This window comes from Rhinoraja longicauda, chromosome 16, assembly GCF_053455715.1.
Source record: "Rhinoraja longicauda isolate Sanriku21f chromosome 16, sRhiLon1.1, whole genome shotgun sequence".
NCBI lineage: Eukaryota > Metazoa > Chordata > Chondrichthyes > Rajiformes > Arhynchobatidae > Rhinoraja > Rhinoraja longicauda.
Genome location: NC_135968.1, coordinates 13,005,176 through 13,018,539, shown reverse-complemented (window position 1 = coordinate 13,018,539; position 13,364 = coordinate 13,005,176). Strand labels below are relative to the sequence as shown.

General features: G+C 47.4%; 1 protein-coding gene across 1 annotated transcript; it reads left to right on the top strand.

The window, feature by feature from the left end:
* Positions 1-8,933: 8,933 nt before the first annotated feature.
* egr2b (early growth response 2b) lies at positions 8,934-12,457 on the top strand. The gene is made up of 2 exons (XM_078412770.1): positions 8,934-9,351; positions 10,168-12,457. The coding sequence occupies exons 1-2, from the start codon at positions 9,189-9,191 to the stop codon at positions 11,256-11,258; spliced, it is 1,254 nt and encodes a 417-aa protein (XP_078268896.1). The 5' UTR covers positions 8,934-9,188; the 3' UTR covers positions 11,259-12,457.
* Positions 12,458-13,364: the final 907 nt, after the last annotated feature.

The window sequence follows — 13,364 nt, the reverse complement described above, 5'->3', positions numbered from 1 at the left end:
ATATTAGCAGGGATTGCATTGAAGGCTTAGGAGAAATTTTAAAGCTTTTTGAGCCAATATTGGCAGCACAGTGGTACAGTTGATGCAGCTGGAGCTGCTGCCTCAAATCGCCAGAGACCCGGGTTCGATCCTGACCTCAGGTGCTGCCAGTGTGGAGTTTGTATGTTCTCCCTGTGACCACGTGGGTTTTCTCCAAGGATAGTCTGGTTTTCTCCTACACCCCCAAAGACGTGCGGATTTGCAGGTTAATTGGCCTCTGTTAATTGGCCTCTGTTAATTGGCCCTAGTGTGCAGGATGCGTAAATGGGATAACATAGAACGAGCATAAACGGGTGATTGATGGTCGGCGTGGACTCAGGATCCTCGGGAGGATTTAATATTTCAATCCTAAATTTTTCAATCTGTGTAGATAGTTATATAAATGAACAGAGAATGTAGTCAGGCGAGTGGAGGGCATGTCAATGGGGGTGCATTTTGGCGATAAGACCAAAACTCTGTAAGTTTTAAAGTTGTAAATAGAGAAGTTGTAAGATTGATTAGAAATTAATGCAGAAATTAATGAATCAAATTGGGTGAATTTCAGTGTGAAATGACAGGACCGGGTCAAAGTAGACCAGGAGAAGCTACTTGTAGGTAAGGATTCATATGATCAATGGGAGGCATTCAAACATGAAATAGCGAGAGTTCAGGACCACTATGTTCCTATAAGAGTGAATGGAAAAGCTAAAAAGGCCAAGGAACGCTAGATGTCAAGGAACATTAAGGGTCAGATAAAGGTAGTTTGTGCACCGTTAAAGAATTGAAAACAGATCAGGCCTTTCGGGAGTATAGAATGTTTAAGGAGGATGTAGATGAAGTCTAAAGAGAATAATTCTCATCTGCATTCAATATGAGAAAGGACATTGTTGTTGGAGACATCATGAATGGAGGCTGGTGTAGTTTAGAACAAATTACCATGAGAAGCTATGATGTATCTTCATGGGCTTAGATGTAGGTGGTCCTCAGGGCCTGACGAGGTCTCTCCAAGGCTGCTATGGGAGGCAAGGAAGGAGATTGCTGAGGCTCTGAGAGAAATGTTCACATCTCTGACCATTGAACAGCTGCCAGATGACCAGAGGACAGCAAAAGTGTGGTCTTTATTAGAAAAGGGCAGCAGGAACAAGCCAGGTAATTAAGGCTGAAGGGTCTAGCATCAGTGAAAAGGAAATGATATGAAAAAAATATGGGGGATAGTTTTATTGTGCACTTGGAGTGGCATGGATCAACAGTAGATGGGTTTTGCATAAGGGAGATTTAGTCTTATTGATTTGATTACAGTTTTCAAAGAGGTGACTTAGTGCCTGGGTGAACATAGATTAACATAGAACATAGAATAGTACAGCCCTTTGGCCCACAATGTCTGAACATGATGCCAATTAAACCAATATCCTCTGCCTACACGTGACCCATATCCCTCCATTCCCTGCATATGCATGTGCCTATCTAAAGGACTCTGAAATGTCCCAATCAAATCTGCTCCACCACCATCCTTGTCAGCGCATTCCCGGCATCCAACACTCTATGTAAAAAACTTCTCCCGCACATGTCCTTTAAGCTTTGCCCCTCTCATCTTTGACACCCTTACTAATCAAGAACCTGTCAATCTCAATTTACCCAAAGGCTAGGTACCCACAGCTGTCTGTGGCAATGAATTTAAACAGATTATAATAATACATTTTATTTGTCATATGTAGGTTGGCACAGGATCAACGGTACAATGAAATGTATTTGACAAGCCAACGGGTCACCTCAGCAGTAATATTCCATGGATAAATAAGATTAAAAAATGACATTAGTAAGGTAAAAAGACAATATTAAAAATAGGTAAAAAGACAATATTAAAAATAATCAACATATATGATTTGAAAAGTGTTTATGAGTTCAGAACCCTGATGGCTTGATGGTAGAAACTGTTCTTGTCTGGTGGTACACGCAGCCATACTCCTGTATTGTCTGCCTGACGGTAACAAGGAGATCAGCCTGCGTGCTGGGTGGTTGTGGTCCTTGATGATGCTGCGTGCCTTCCGCAGGCACCGCCGGTAGAAAATGTCCTGAATGGCCGGGAGACAGTTGCCAGTGATGTGCTGTGCCGTCTTCACCACTCTCTGTAGTGATTTGTGGCTGTGGGCAGAACAGTTCCCGTACCAGACTGTAATGCAGCCCGTCAGCAGGCTCTCGATGGTGCATCTGTAGAGGTTTGTGAGGATGCTGGCGTTCATGCCAAACTTCCTCAGTCTTCTCAGGAAAAAGAGCCGCTGGCGGGCCTTCTTTCTTATTGTGTCTGTGTGCAGTGTCCAGGAAAGGTCCTCAGTGATGTGCACACCGAGGAACTTAAAGCTGCTGACCCTTTCAACCTCAGCATCACCGATGTGGATGGGGAGGTGTCCACCATCCTCTGAATAAAGCAATTCTTCCTCATTTCCTTTTTAAAGGTAGGTCCTTTTATTCTGAGGCTCTAGTCATAGACTCTCCCACCAGTGGAAACATCATGCCAGTAAGGCATTTGACAAAGTTCCACATGGAAGGTTGATTAAGAAGTTTAAATCGTTGGGTATTAATAGTGAAGTTGCAAGATGGATTCAACAATGGCTGAATGGGAGATACCAGAGGGTAATGGTTGACAACTGTATGTCAGGTTGGAGGCCAGTGTCTAGTGGAGTACCCCAAGGATCTGTGTTGGGTCCGCTGTTGTTTGTCATTTACATCAATGATCTGGATGATGGTGTGGCAAATTGGATTAGTAAGTATGCAGATGATACTAAGATAGGTGGTGTAGTTAATAATGAAGTAGATTTTCAGTCTACAGAGAGACTTGGGCCTTTTGGAAGGGTGGGCTGAAAGATGGCAGATGGAGTTTAATGCTGATAAGTGTGAGGTGCTGCATTTTGGTAGGACAAATCAAAATAGGACGTACAGGGTAAATGGTAGGGAATTGAGGAATGCAGTGGAACAGAGGGATCTGGGAATAACTGTGCATTGTTCCCTGAAGGTGGAATCTCATGTGGATAGGGTGGTGAAGAAGGCGTTTGGTATGCTTGCCTTTATAAATCAGAGCATCGAATATAGAAGTTGGGACGTAATGTTAAAATTGTACAAGGCATTGGTGAGGCCGAATCTGGAATATGGTGTGCAGTTCTGGTCGCCAAATTATAGGAAGGATGTCAACAAAATAGAGAGAGTACAGAGGAGATTTACTAGAATGTTGCCTGGGTTTCAGCACTTAAGCTACAGAGAGAGATTGAACAGGTTGGGTCTTTATTCTTTGGAGCGCAGAAGGTTAAGGGGGGACTTGATAGAGGTTTTTAAAATTTTAAGAGGGACGGACAGAGTTGACGTGGGTAAGCTTTTTCCTTTGAGAGTGGGGAAGATTCAAACAAGGGGACATAACTTCAGAATTAAGGGACAAAAGTTTAGGGGTAACATGAGGGGTAACTTTTTTACTCAGAGGGTGGTGGCTGTATGGAATGAGCTTCCGGTGGAAGTGGTGGAGGCAGGCTCGATTTTATTATTTAAGAGTAAATTAGATAGGTATATGGATGGGAAGGGATTGGAGGGTTATGGTCTGAGAGCAGGTAGATGGGACTAGGTCGGAGAAAGTGTTCGGCATGGACTAGAAGGGCCAAACTGGCCTGTTTCCGTGCTGTAATTGTTATATGGTTATATGGTTATCATCTCCACACCGTCTCTTTCCAGGCCTGTCATTGTCCAATAATTGTCATTATCATTGTAAGTTTCAATGAGTTCCCCCGCTCATCCTTCTATGGGGAGAAGGCAGGAAATAGGATTAGGTGGCAGAGATCAGCCATGATTGAATGCCAGAGTAGTCTCGATGGGCCGAATGGCCTATTTCATTCCTATAACTTGTGGACGTGAACTTGTAGAACTAACTCATCATACCACAGGAGTAAGGTTCACTAGTGACTGCACAATATTCAATCCCATTGATATCTTCACAGCAAATGAAGTAGTTCATGAAGCCATTCATTCCATGACAACCAACGTGAATTGTTTGTGTATGTAAGAAGAACTGAACAGGTTTCAGGCATGCAATGATGTGATAAGTAACAATTGTGTTATAAAGGAGGTTTAGTTTAGTTTAGTTTAGAAATACAGTGCAGAAACAGGCCCTTTGGCCCGTCGAGTCCGTACCGACCAACATTCCAGGCACACTAACGCTATCCTACACATACGAGGGACAATTTTAATTATACCAAGCCAATTAACCTACAAACCTGTACTTTTTGGAATGTGGGAGGAAACCGGAGATCCTGGAGAAAACCCATGCAGTTCATGGGGAGAACGTACAAACTCCATACAGACAGCACCTACAGTTAGAATCTAACTCGGGTCTCTGGCACTGTAAGGCAGCAACTCTACCACTGTGCCACCTGTACAAGGCACGTTTTTTCCGCAGAGGGCGGTGAGTGTCTGGAACATGCTGCCAGGGACAGTGAGTGAGGCAGATACAATAGTGACATATAAGAGACTTTTGAAAAGGCACATGGATACTGAAGAAATGGAGGAATATAGATTACATGCAAGCAGATAACAGTTGGTATGGGCATCATGATCAACACAGACATTGTGGGCTAAAGGACCTGTTCTTGTGCCATATTTTTCCATTGTTTATCTTCTAAAAGAGAATCTAACGATCTACTCTTGACATTCAGCAGGATTATCTTCTCTCAATCCACACTGTCAATGTTCTGGCAGGTTACCATTGATTAAAATTTCAACTGGACTATCACGTAAATACAGTTTCAACAAGGTCAGGTCAAAGCCTTAGTATTCCGTGACCAGGGATCACGCTATGATAACACAAAACCTTTCCACTACATATAGACAAGTCACAAGTCAGGAGAATGATGGTGGAAACTCTATGTCAATCCTGTCTCAATGCACTCAGGAATACCACTGGGGAAAGGAATCTGTTCCAGCGCCACCCAAACCACAATAGACATTAATGTTCTTCATCATTAGCATTGTGCGGCTCGGTGCGTGCCATCTACAAAGCACACAGTTATATTTGCATTGGGTATTCTGACAGCACCCGTTGATAATGGATTCAACCACATGCGCAACCAGTAGTATAAGAAAATAACTGCAGATGCTGGTACAAATCGAAGGTATTTATTCACAAAATGCTGGAGTAACTCAGCAGGTCAGGCAGCATCTCGGGAGAGAAGGAAGGGACGACGTTTCGGGTCGAGACCCTTCTGCAGACTGATGTCAGGGGGGGCGGGACAAAGGAAGGATATAGGTGGAGACAGGAAGCTAGAGGGAGATCTGGGAAGGAGGAGGGGAAGAGAGGGACAGAGGAACTATCTAAAGTTGGAGAAGTCGATGTTCATACCACTGGGCTGCAAACTGCCCAGGCGAAATATGAGGTGCTGTTCCTCCAATTTCCGGTGGGCCTCACTATGGCACTGGAGGAGGCCCATGACAGAAAGGTCAGACTGGGAATGGGGGGGGGAGTTGAAGTGCTCGGCCACCGGGAGATCAGTTTGGTCAATGCGGACCGAGCGCAGGTGTTCAGCGAAGCGATCGCCGAGCCTGCGCTTGGTCTCGCCGATGTAAATAAGTTGACCATCCTGACCTGGAAATATATTGCCACATCTAAATCCAGAAACTCCTTAACAACAGATACTGTTGGTGCAATGGTTCAAGAAGGTGGCTCACCGTTACCTTTTCATGGACAAATCAAGTAGAAATATTGCTGGGAATACTCAGCAGGTCAGGCAGCATCTGTGGATAGAGAAATAATAACGTTTGAAGTCATTGAGAGGACATTCATATTTCCATGGCTTTTGTGGTTTCCCAAGGGTAATTATCTATGGGTAATACCGCTGGTCTTGAAGACCCATATCCCCCGCTCTCTCTCCCCCCTCCCCTCCCCCCTCCCCCATAAATACATGAAGAGGCGTGTGACAGAAAATAGAGGAAAAATATAAAGCAGATTCAGAGTGTGAGATACAGAGAGTGGGACGAACATGCCCAAGATCAATTAAGCGTCTGGAAAGGTTTAGACACGAATGGACCATTAAATTGGACTAATGTGCTGCGCTTTAAGAGAGTTGAAGTCAGTCCTGTTCACAAAGTGATTACTTTTTTTTCAAAACCATATACTTTTTCAATAAAGTATGAGTTTCAAAACTCAAAGCTGAAGTACCTGTTTTGTTTTTTTCGCAGTGGGGTTAAAGGCAAAGGGGTCGCTGGGGAGCCTGCGATTGGATGGGAACCATGGTCCAAATTTTTGATTCACAGGTCCTCAATGAGAAAGTGTGGTCCCTGCGTATGAGAGCCGAAGTAGTATAACCCAGCCATGTTTTCCAATGGCCTCCAATCAGTCCGAGTTTTTGAATCTCGATGGTGCCATTCGCATTTTCCTATCATTAGCAGTGGACGACCCTTCACTCTGATGCAAGTAATTCGCATCCATACTGTTACTTTTACTCCGCTGTTTTCCGAACTGCATTAGGTGACTTCGGAGTGTCTGACAGCTGCATATTGGTGCAAATGAAGTATCCAATTCCCAGCCACTCAATGGCAACTCGCCAACACACACCTACACACTTGCAACTACTCTCTCCGCACACACACACACTATATATATATATATAATATGAATGAAGAAATACAACAAGGACAGACCGTGGGAGTTGGGAGAAATGAGGACAATCATACATCGAAAGTTGAGTATAGACACAAAATACTGCAGTAACTCAGCGGGCCAGGCAGCATCTCTGGAGAGAAGGAATGGGCGACGTTTCGGGTCGAGACCCTTTTCGCAAGTTGAGCGTTGGATCGGAAGCGCATGCGGTAGACACTTGAGAAAGAATACCGAGACATAATGCGAGGGGGTGAGAGTGGCCGTGTGTGAGCTGACGAGTGAGAGGGCCAGAATGAACGAAGAGTGTGTGTGTACGTGTGAGAGAGATAGAGATAGAGATAGAGAGAGAGAGAGTTAGTGGAGAGAGAGAGAGAGAGAGAGAGAGAGAGAGAGAGAGAGAGAGAGAGAGAGAGAGAGAGAGAGAGTGTTAGTGGACAGTGGACAGTGAATGCAGATTTCCCCCCCAAAAATCAGGGATTCCCCTTTGAAAAAGGACAGTTCACATTGTTTGGAGAGAAGGAATGGTCGAGACCCTTCTTCACACCCGAAGCGTCACCCATTCCTTCTCTCCAGAGACGCTGCCTGTCCCGCTGAGTTACTCCAGCTTTTTTTTAGTGTGCCTATCTTCGGTTTAAACCAGCATCTGCAGTTCCTTCCTGCACAGTTCACGTTGTTTCCCCCGTTTTGCATTGTTTCCGCGGCTGTCTGTGACATTGTGGACGTTTCATCCCAGACCAGCGTGCCTCCCTAAACACAATTGTTTCCGGAACATGAGATTTTCTTGGAAGCAGTTAATGCTGACTCGATCATCTGTGCTTCTCACTTGCAACTTTTTTTTTTTTTTTGCGGGGGTCTGTTTCAGAAGCAGAGCGATGTGTAGGTTCACCAGATTGATCCCTGGGATGGCCGGACTTTCATATGAAGAAAGACTGGATAGACTAGGCTTGTACTCGCTGGAATTTAGAAGACTGAGGGGGGATCTTACTGAAACATATAAAATTCTTAAGGGGTTGGAGAGGCTAGATGCGGGAAGATTGTTCCCGATGTTGGGGGAGTCCAGAACCAGGGGTCACAGCTTAAGGATAAGGGGGAAGTCTTTTAGGACCGAGATGAGAAAACATTTTATCACACAGAGAGTGGTGAGTCTGTGGAATTCTCTGCCACAGAAGATAGAGGCCAGTTCATTGGCTATATTTAAGAGGGAGTTAGATGTGGCCCTTGTGGCTAAAGGGATCAGGGGGTATGGAGAGAAGGCAGGTACAGGTTACTGAGCTGGATGACATTGAATGGCGGTGCAGGCTCGAAGGGCCGAATGGCCTACTCCTGCACCTATTTTCTATGTTTCTATGAAGGAGCGAGCGACTTGCCGCTCTGCCCTATCAAGCACGAATGTGGATTGGAGAGAAACTCGAGACCAATGTGCCTGCGAGAAAGAAAAAAAATCCCCGTGCAGTGAAAACTGTGGAACATTTTGAAACCTGAATTGCTCAAAGCGAAAAAGCTTCGCCCCCGCAGCCCAAACACCAATGTTTATAAACCAAAAAGGGGAGGGAGGGGGGCAGAGTCTGTGGAATGGACCCGCTACAAAAAAATAAAATAAACAGCGTCCCTGATGGAGTAACGGCGTGTATAGATGCAGATAAATGACTATTGTTTTCTCTCTTTAAATAACCTCTGGTTAGCTATCTGCGGCTGGTTGCTGTACGGCGCTCTCTGCGGTCTCTGGTTCCTTCCACTTGTTCGCTTTCCTTGTGTTGTGTCTCGCAGTCACCAGCGTGGCTTTTTGTTGAGATCTCTTTCCGTGACTTGTTCTCCGGAATCCGATGCCAAATATGGTGGAGGGAGGGCGTGGGCGTCGCTCGGCCTGCCTCTCCCTCCCCTCCCCTCCAGCCGGATCCTCTCGCCTTACATGGACACTCAAAGGAAACCGGAATCCCTGGATTTGCTGGGGGTTCCAGGGGGGTTAGACGCTGCGACAGGCAGCGCCAAATGCGTGCAATTGGCAACGTTTGCATCATCTAGCCTGGGATGGAGGGGAGTGGGGAGGAAGACCCGGGGGGGGAGAGGGAGGGTGTGGGGGGGGGGGGGTGCTTCAAGGCTCTGGGCTGTGCCCAGGAGATTGCCTGGTAGCCCGGGCTGTGGGGAGAGGCAGAGCCCGCCTGCAAACAACCCGCCTTTTCCGCCCACCGCGTCACTGAGTCGTAACCCTTTTCTTCTCTCATCCTTATACGGTCTCTTACGTCATGGGGCATTCGGTGACTCTGGATAAATAGTAAATGAAGCCCGAGAGAGAGAGAGCGAGAGAGACAGAAGCAGAGAGAGTGAGAGACAAGTGGCAGGGATTAGCAGCAGCTCAAGAGGGCTAAACATCAATAAAGGGGGGAGGTAAGTGACCCTTGTCCACCTCCTCAGCCTCTACGAATTCAGGGCAAGCCCTTCACCATTGACAAGCCTTCACCATTGACACTAAACCAGAACTGGAGGCGAGAGGAGAAAAGTTTGGGTTTTTTTTGCAACGTTTTCGCTCCAGACCCGGCCAATGCAAATGATGACTGCGAAAACGGTGGAGAAGATCCCTCTGTCGCTCGGGGGTCTCTTCCACCAGCTGCCCGAAAACATGTTCCCCGTGGAGGACATCAACTGCTTGCCCGCGTCAGTCTCTATCTTCCCCAACCCGGAAATGTACGAGCAGATGTCCTCAGGTAAGCGGATTTGCACCTACCTACCCACCTACCTACCCACCTACCTACCTACCTGTGCACCATTGCGCCGCTCTCGTTGCCCTCCGCTGCCGCTCGCAGACCCCACGAACCACCTCTTTCTTCACTCTTCGCTCCAAAGCGACAGCTCTCTGTGCAGTAGAGCAGCGGCGAACGCAAGATACACTTTCCCCTTTCATTCATTCTTTTTCGCGGGCGGCAGCAGCAGCGGTTATTAAAACGCGTGAACCCAGAGATGAAAAAATAGCATAAACGTGCCACTGTTTATAACCCCCCCCCCCAAAAAAAAGTTAAAGATCGTTGAAGGCGCGATGGACCGTAGATGCTGTAATCTCGAGTTAAAGCAAGACCACAGAGTGCTGGGGTAACTCCGCGGGGGGGCACCTTCATGTGGAAGGGGTGGACAGGCGATATTCCGCATCGAGACCCTACTTCAGACTCCCCAGATGCTGACCCCGCGGAGTTACTCCAGCACTTTGTGTCTTGTTAGTAGATCGTGGTGGGTGGAATTGTTCAAAGTCTCTTCGCCCGGGGGGGGGGGGGCGATTGTGTAGTCTGACACCCAGCTTGCGGGGTGATGTTCGGGGGGCTGTTGTTGACTTGTCCGGAGTATTCCCAGGGATTTTGTGTCTCAGGTGCGCCTCGTTTTTTGTTTTGTTTTGTTACGGATCGTGTTCTCATTCACCCCCCCCCCCCCCCCCCCCCTTGCAGTAAGTTACACGTCCAAACCTTGTCTGAAACTCTGCCAAGTATCTATCTTGCGGGACACCAACCCAACTCATCTCCTTTACTTTTCAGATGGCATAATCAACGTGGACATGAGCGGCGACAAAAGGCCGGTCGATTTACCGTATCACAGCAGCTACCACCTGCCCCCTGCCCACCGCGCCCAGACTCTGGGCTACACGGGGAAGTTCTCCATTGAATCTCAATGCGCTGGTGCCAACTGGAGCTCCGAAGGCATCATAGTGAGCGCCGGCATCTTCGGGATCCCATCGTCGTCCTCTCCCTCGTCCACCTCTTCCGCGTCCACGGCCTCTCCAAACCCCCTCCCCAGCTCGCTCAGCTGCACCATGGCGCAGAGCCAGAACGAGATGGAGCACATGTACTCGCCGCCACCTCCCTACACCTGCGGGGAGATGTACCAGGACCCGACTCCTTACTACAGCGCACCCGCCGGCAGCCTCGGATACCCTCCTCCCCCCTCCTACCCATCGCCAAAACCCATGGTGGACACCAGCACTTTATTCCCCATCCTGCCGGACTACAGCAGCATCTTCCAACCTCAGCACCCGCACCGAGAGATGCACCCTGGCACCGAGCGCAAGCCTTTCTCCTGCCCGGTGGACGCTGGTAGGATGGCACCGCCTCTCACCCCACTCTCCACCATCAGAAACTTCACCTTGGGTACCCCGGCGGGAGAGGGCTCCAGGCTGCCCAGCGCTTACGGCGGACACAACTTGCCCCTCCGGCCCATCCGCCTCAGGAAATACCCGAACAGACCCAGCAAGACCCCGGTCCACGAGAGACCTTACCCGTGCCCGGCAGAGGGGTGCGACCGCCGCTTCTCCCGCTCCGACGAGCTCACCCGGCACATCCGCATCCACACCGGCCACAAGCCTTTCCAGTGCCGCATCTGCATGAGGAACTTCAGCCGCAGCGACCACCTCACCACCCACATCCGCACCCACACCGGCGAGAAGCCTTTCTCTTGCGACTTCTGCGGCAGGAAGTTCGCCAGGAGCGACGAGAGAAAGAGGCACACCAAGATCCACTTGAGGCAGAAGGAGAAGAAGTTGGCCAGCGAGAGGGCGGCCGCGTCCACGGTGGCGACTGTCTGCATCAGCGGGGGCACCCCCTTGCCCATCTGTCCGCCCAGGACAGTGTGAACTGGAGAAAACACACACACACACGCACACCCGCGGTAAAATGACACTACTGCACCCACAGGCCAGGGACCTCAGAGGCGCAGGCTGAGTATTTATGGCAGATTGCACCCGGGTTTCCGACAGCAACATGATTCTGTTTTGCTCCTTCCTCCGGCGTCGTCTCTACGAACCCTCTCCCCCTCTCCCCTCTGAAGATCTTTGGGAGAAAGCACGCTGTCTTGTGCCCAAAGTGTTCCCTTGACAACTTTGTAAAAAAGAGAGAAAATATATATATTTTGCAGTGCAGAGTGATTTCGCTCAAGGGACAGACTACTCAGCACACTCTCTCTCACCTGCACTTCACCGTCCACCTTTCGGCTGGACCAGCCCAGGGCCATTTCCTAGACGCATCCTGTGTTAAATGGTTGAAAGCGATCGCAGACAGAGGGAACGGGTTTGCGGCGGCGAATGTGTTATTGCGGGGAAACTTGTACGTGGATGGGGGGAAACAGGGGGGCTGTTGTTGTGGAAAGGGCAGCGAATGTGAGTCTGAGGAAACTAGCTTCGGCACTTTTTTCTTTCATTGGTCACTAATACTTTCAACAACAAAAAAAAAAAGCTAAGCATGATCAGCGATATAAAAAGCTCTCTAATCAGATAAAACAAGGTAACCAGAAACAGGCTTCCTTTTGCTGAAGTCTTAATGTTTAATACGATGTGTACAGCAAACAATTCATGTTTTAATTCTTTCCAGGGAAAAATTCCAGGGAAATTCTGATCCAGGGAAAGCCCAAATGGGCTGAGAGAATTTAGACCTGATCAGAGATTTACTGAGAGGCAACTTTATCCTGTGTTAGTTTAAATCGCAAGTGGATGTTTTGTCCTTTCACATTTAAACACTGCATGATGAGATTTGTTGGTGCCTTGTTTATTGTGGACGATTCTACATGTCTGCATGTAAATACCCGGCCTTAAAAGACTGACCACGGCAATCGTCAAGTCGCCAATAACCTTCACAAGCTGGCGAAACGGTTCGATTCCTGCCAATTAATCTGGAATTTTTTAGAAAATATTTTTGTACGTGTTTTGTGCTAATATTTTCCAAGTGTTTTACATTTTGTAGCAAAGCTCTGGTTGTAAAGAGTGTGAATAATTCTTACGTTGCTGATGCTGACCTGTCAATGGTTTAATGTATTGGTGTGAAACCACTAACTGGGTGAACGATGGACTTCTCAGTCCTCTAAAAATGTATTGTTTTATTGTTATATTGATGTAAATATAATTTTACAAAATAAGTAGATTGTGCGCGTGTGTGTGAGTGTGTTTATAAACTGCGTTCAACATTTTTCACATATCAGATTGTCTAAAATGAACTCTCTGAAGGAATATGGAACAGAATTTAATACCAACTTTGAAAGAGAAATGAGTACGAGGGGAAAAAAAGAGGGAAACAATTGTCTCAAGCGGTCTGCAGAGATACGATTAGGCCATTTCCACCTCCTACATTATACAATTCTAACTTTTGGTTTAGAACTACCGACCATCTCGGTGTTACAGTGATGTATCGCCCTGGATTATGGCCCCAAGAACCGGCGAGGGTCTTGAATTCACGGGGTTTACATAATTCGGAGGCAAGTGCGCGCCAAGCTAACAGCCGCAACAAACGAAGACCATTCTTCGATATTGTGCGTTGTAAATCACTGGGCCGATCCATGCAGAGTATTCTTTTGAACGCCACGAGAGAAAAGGCAGAGAGACGTGTATTCCTTAATGTGCAGTTAATGGTGCCACTTCCCAATGTTACCTCCCGTACAAGTAACTGAGAATCTAATTTATCTGGAAAATTAAGAAATGGAGCATAACGAGGGTAGACGCAAAAAGCCGGAGTAACTCAAACTCTGGAGAGGAGGAATGGGTGACGTTTCGGGTCGAGACCCTTCTGACCCTCCTGGGGGCATTTTTTAAACTTTTTCAATGAATGAAAAAGAACGGTTGTTGCCTTAGATGGCTCAGGATTACTATCGAACTGTAAATATCATTGAATATGTGTCCTTCTCCATTAATAAATTGAGCAATGGATCTGTGAAGCGGGAAACACAGCAATGACAAGAGGCATTCAACACTTCT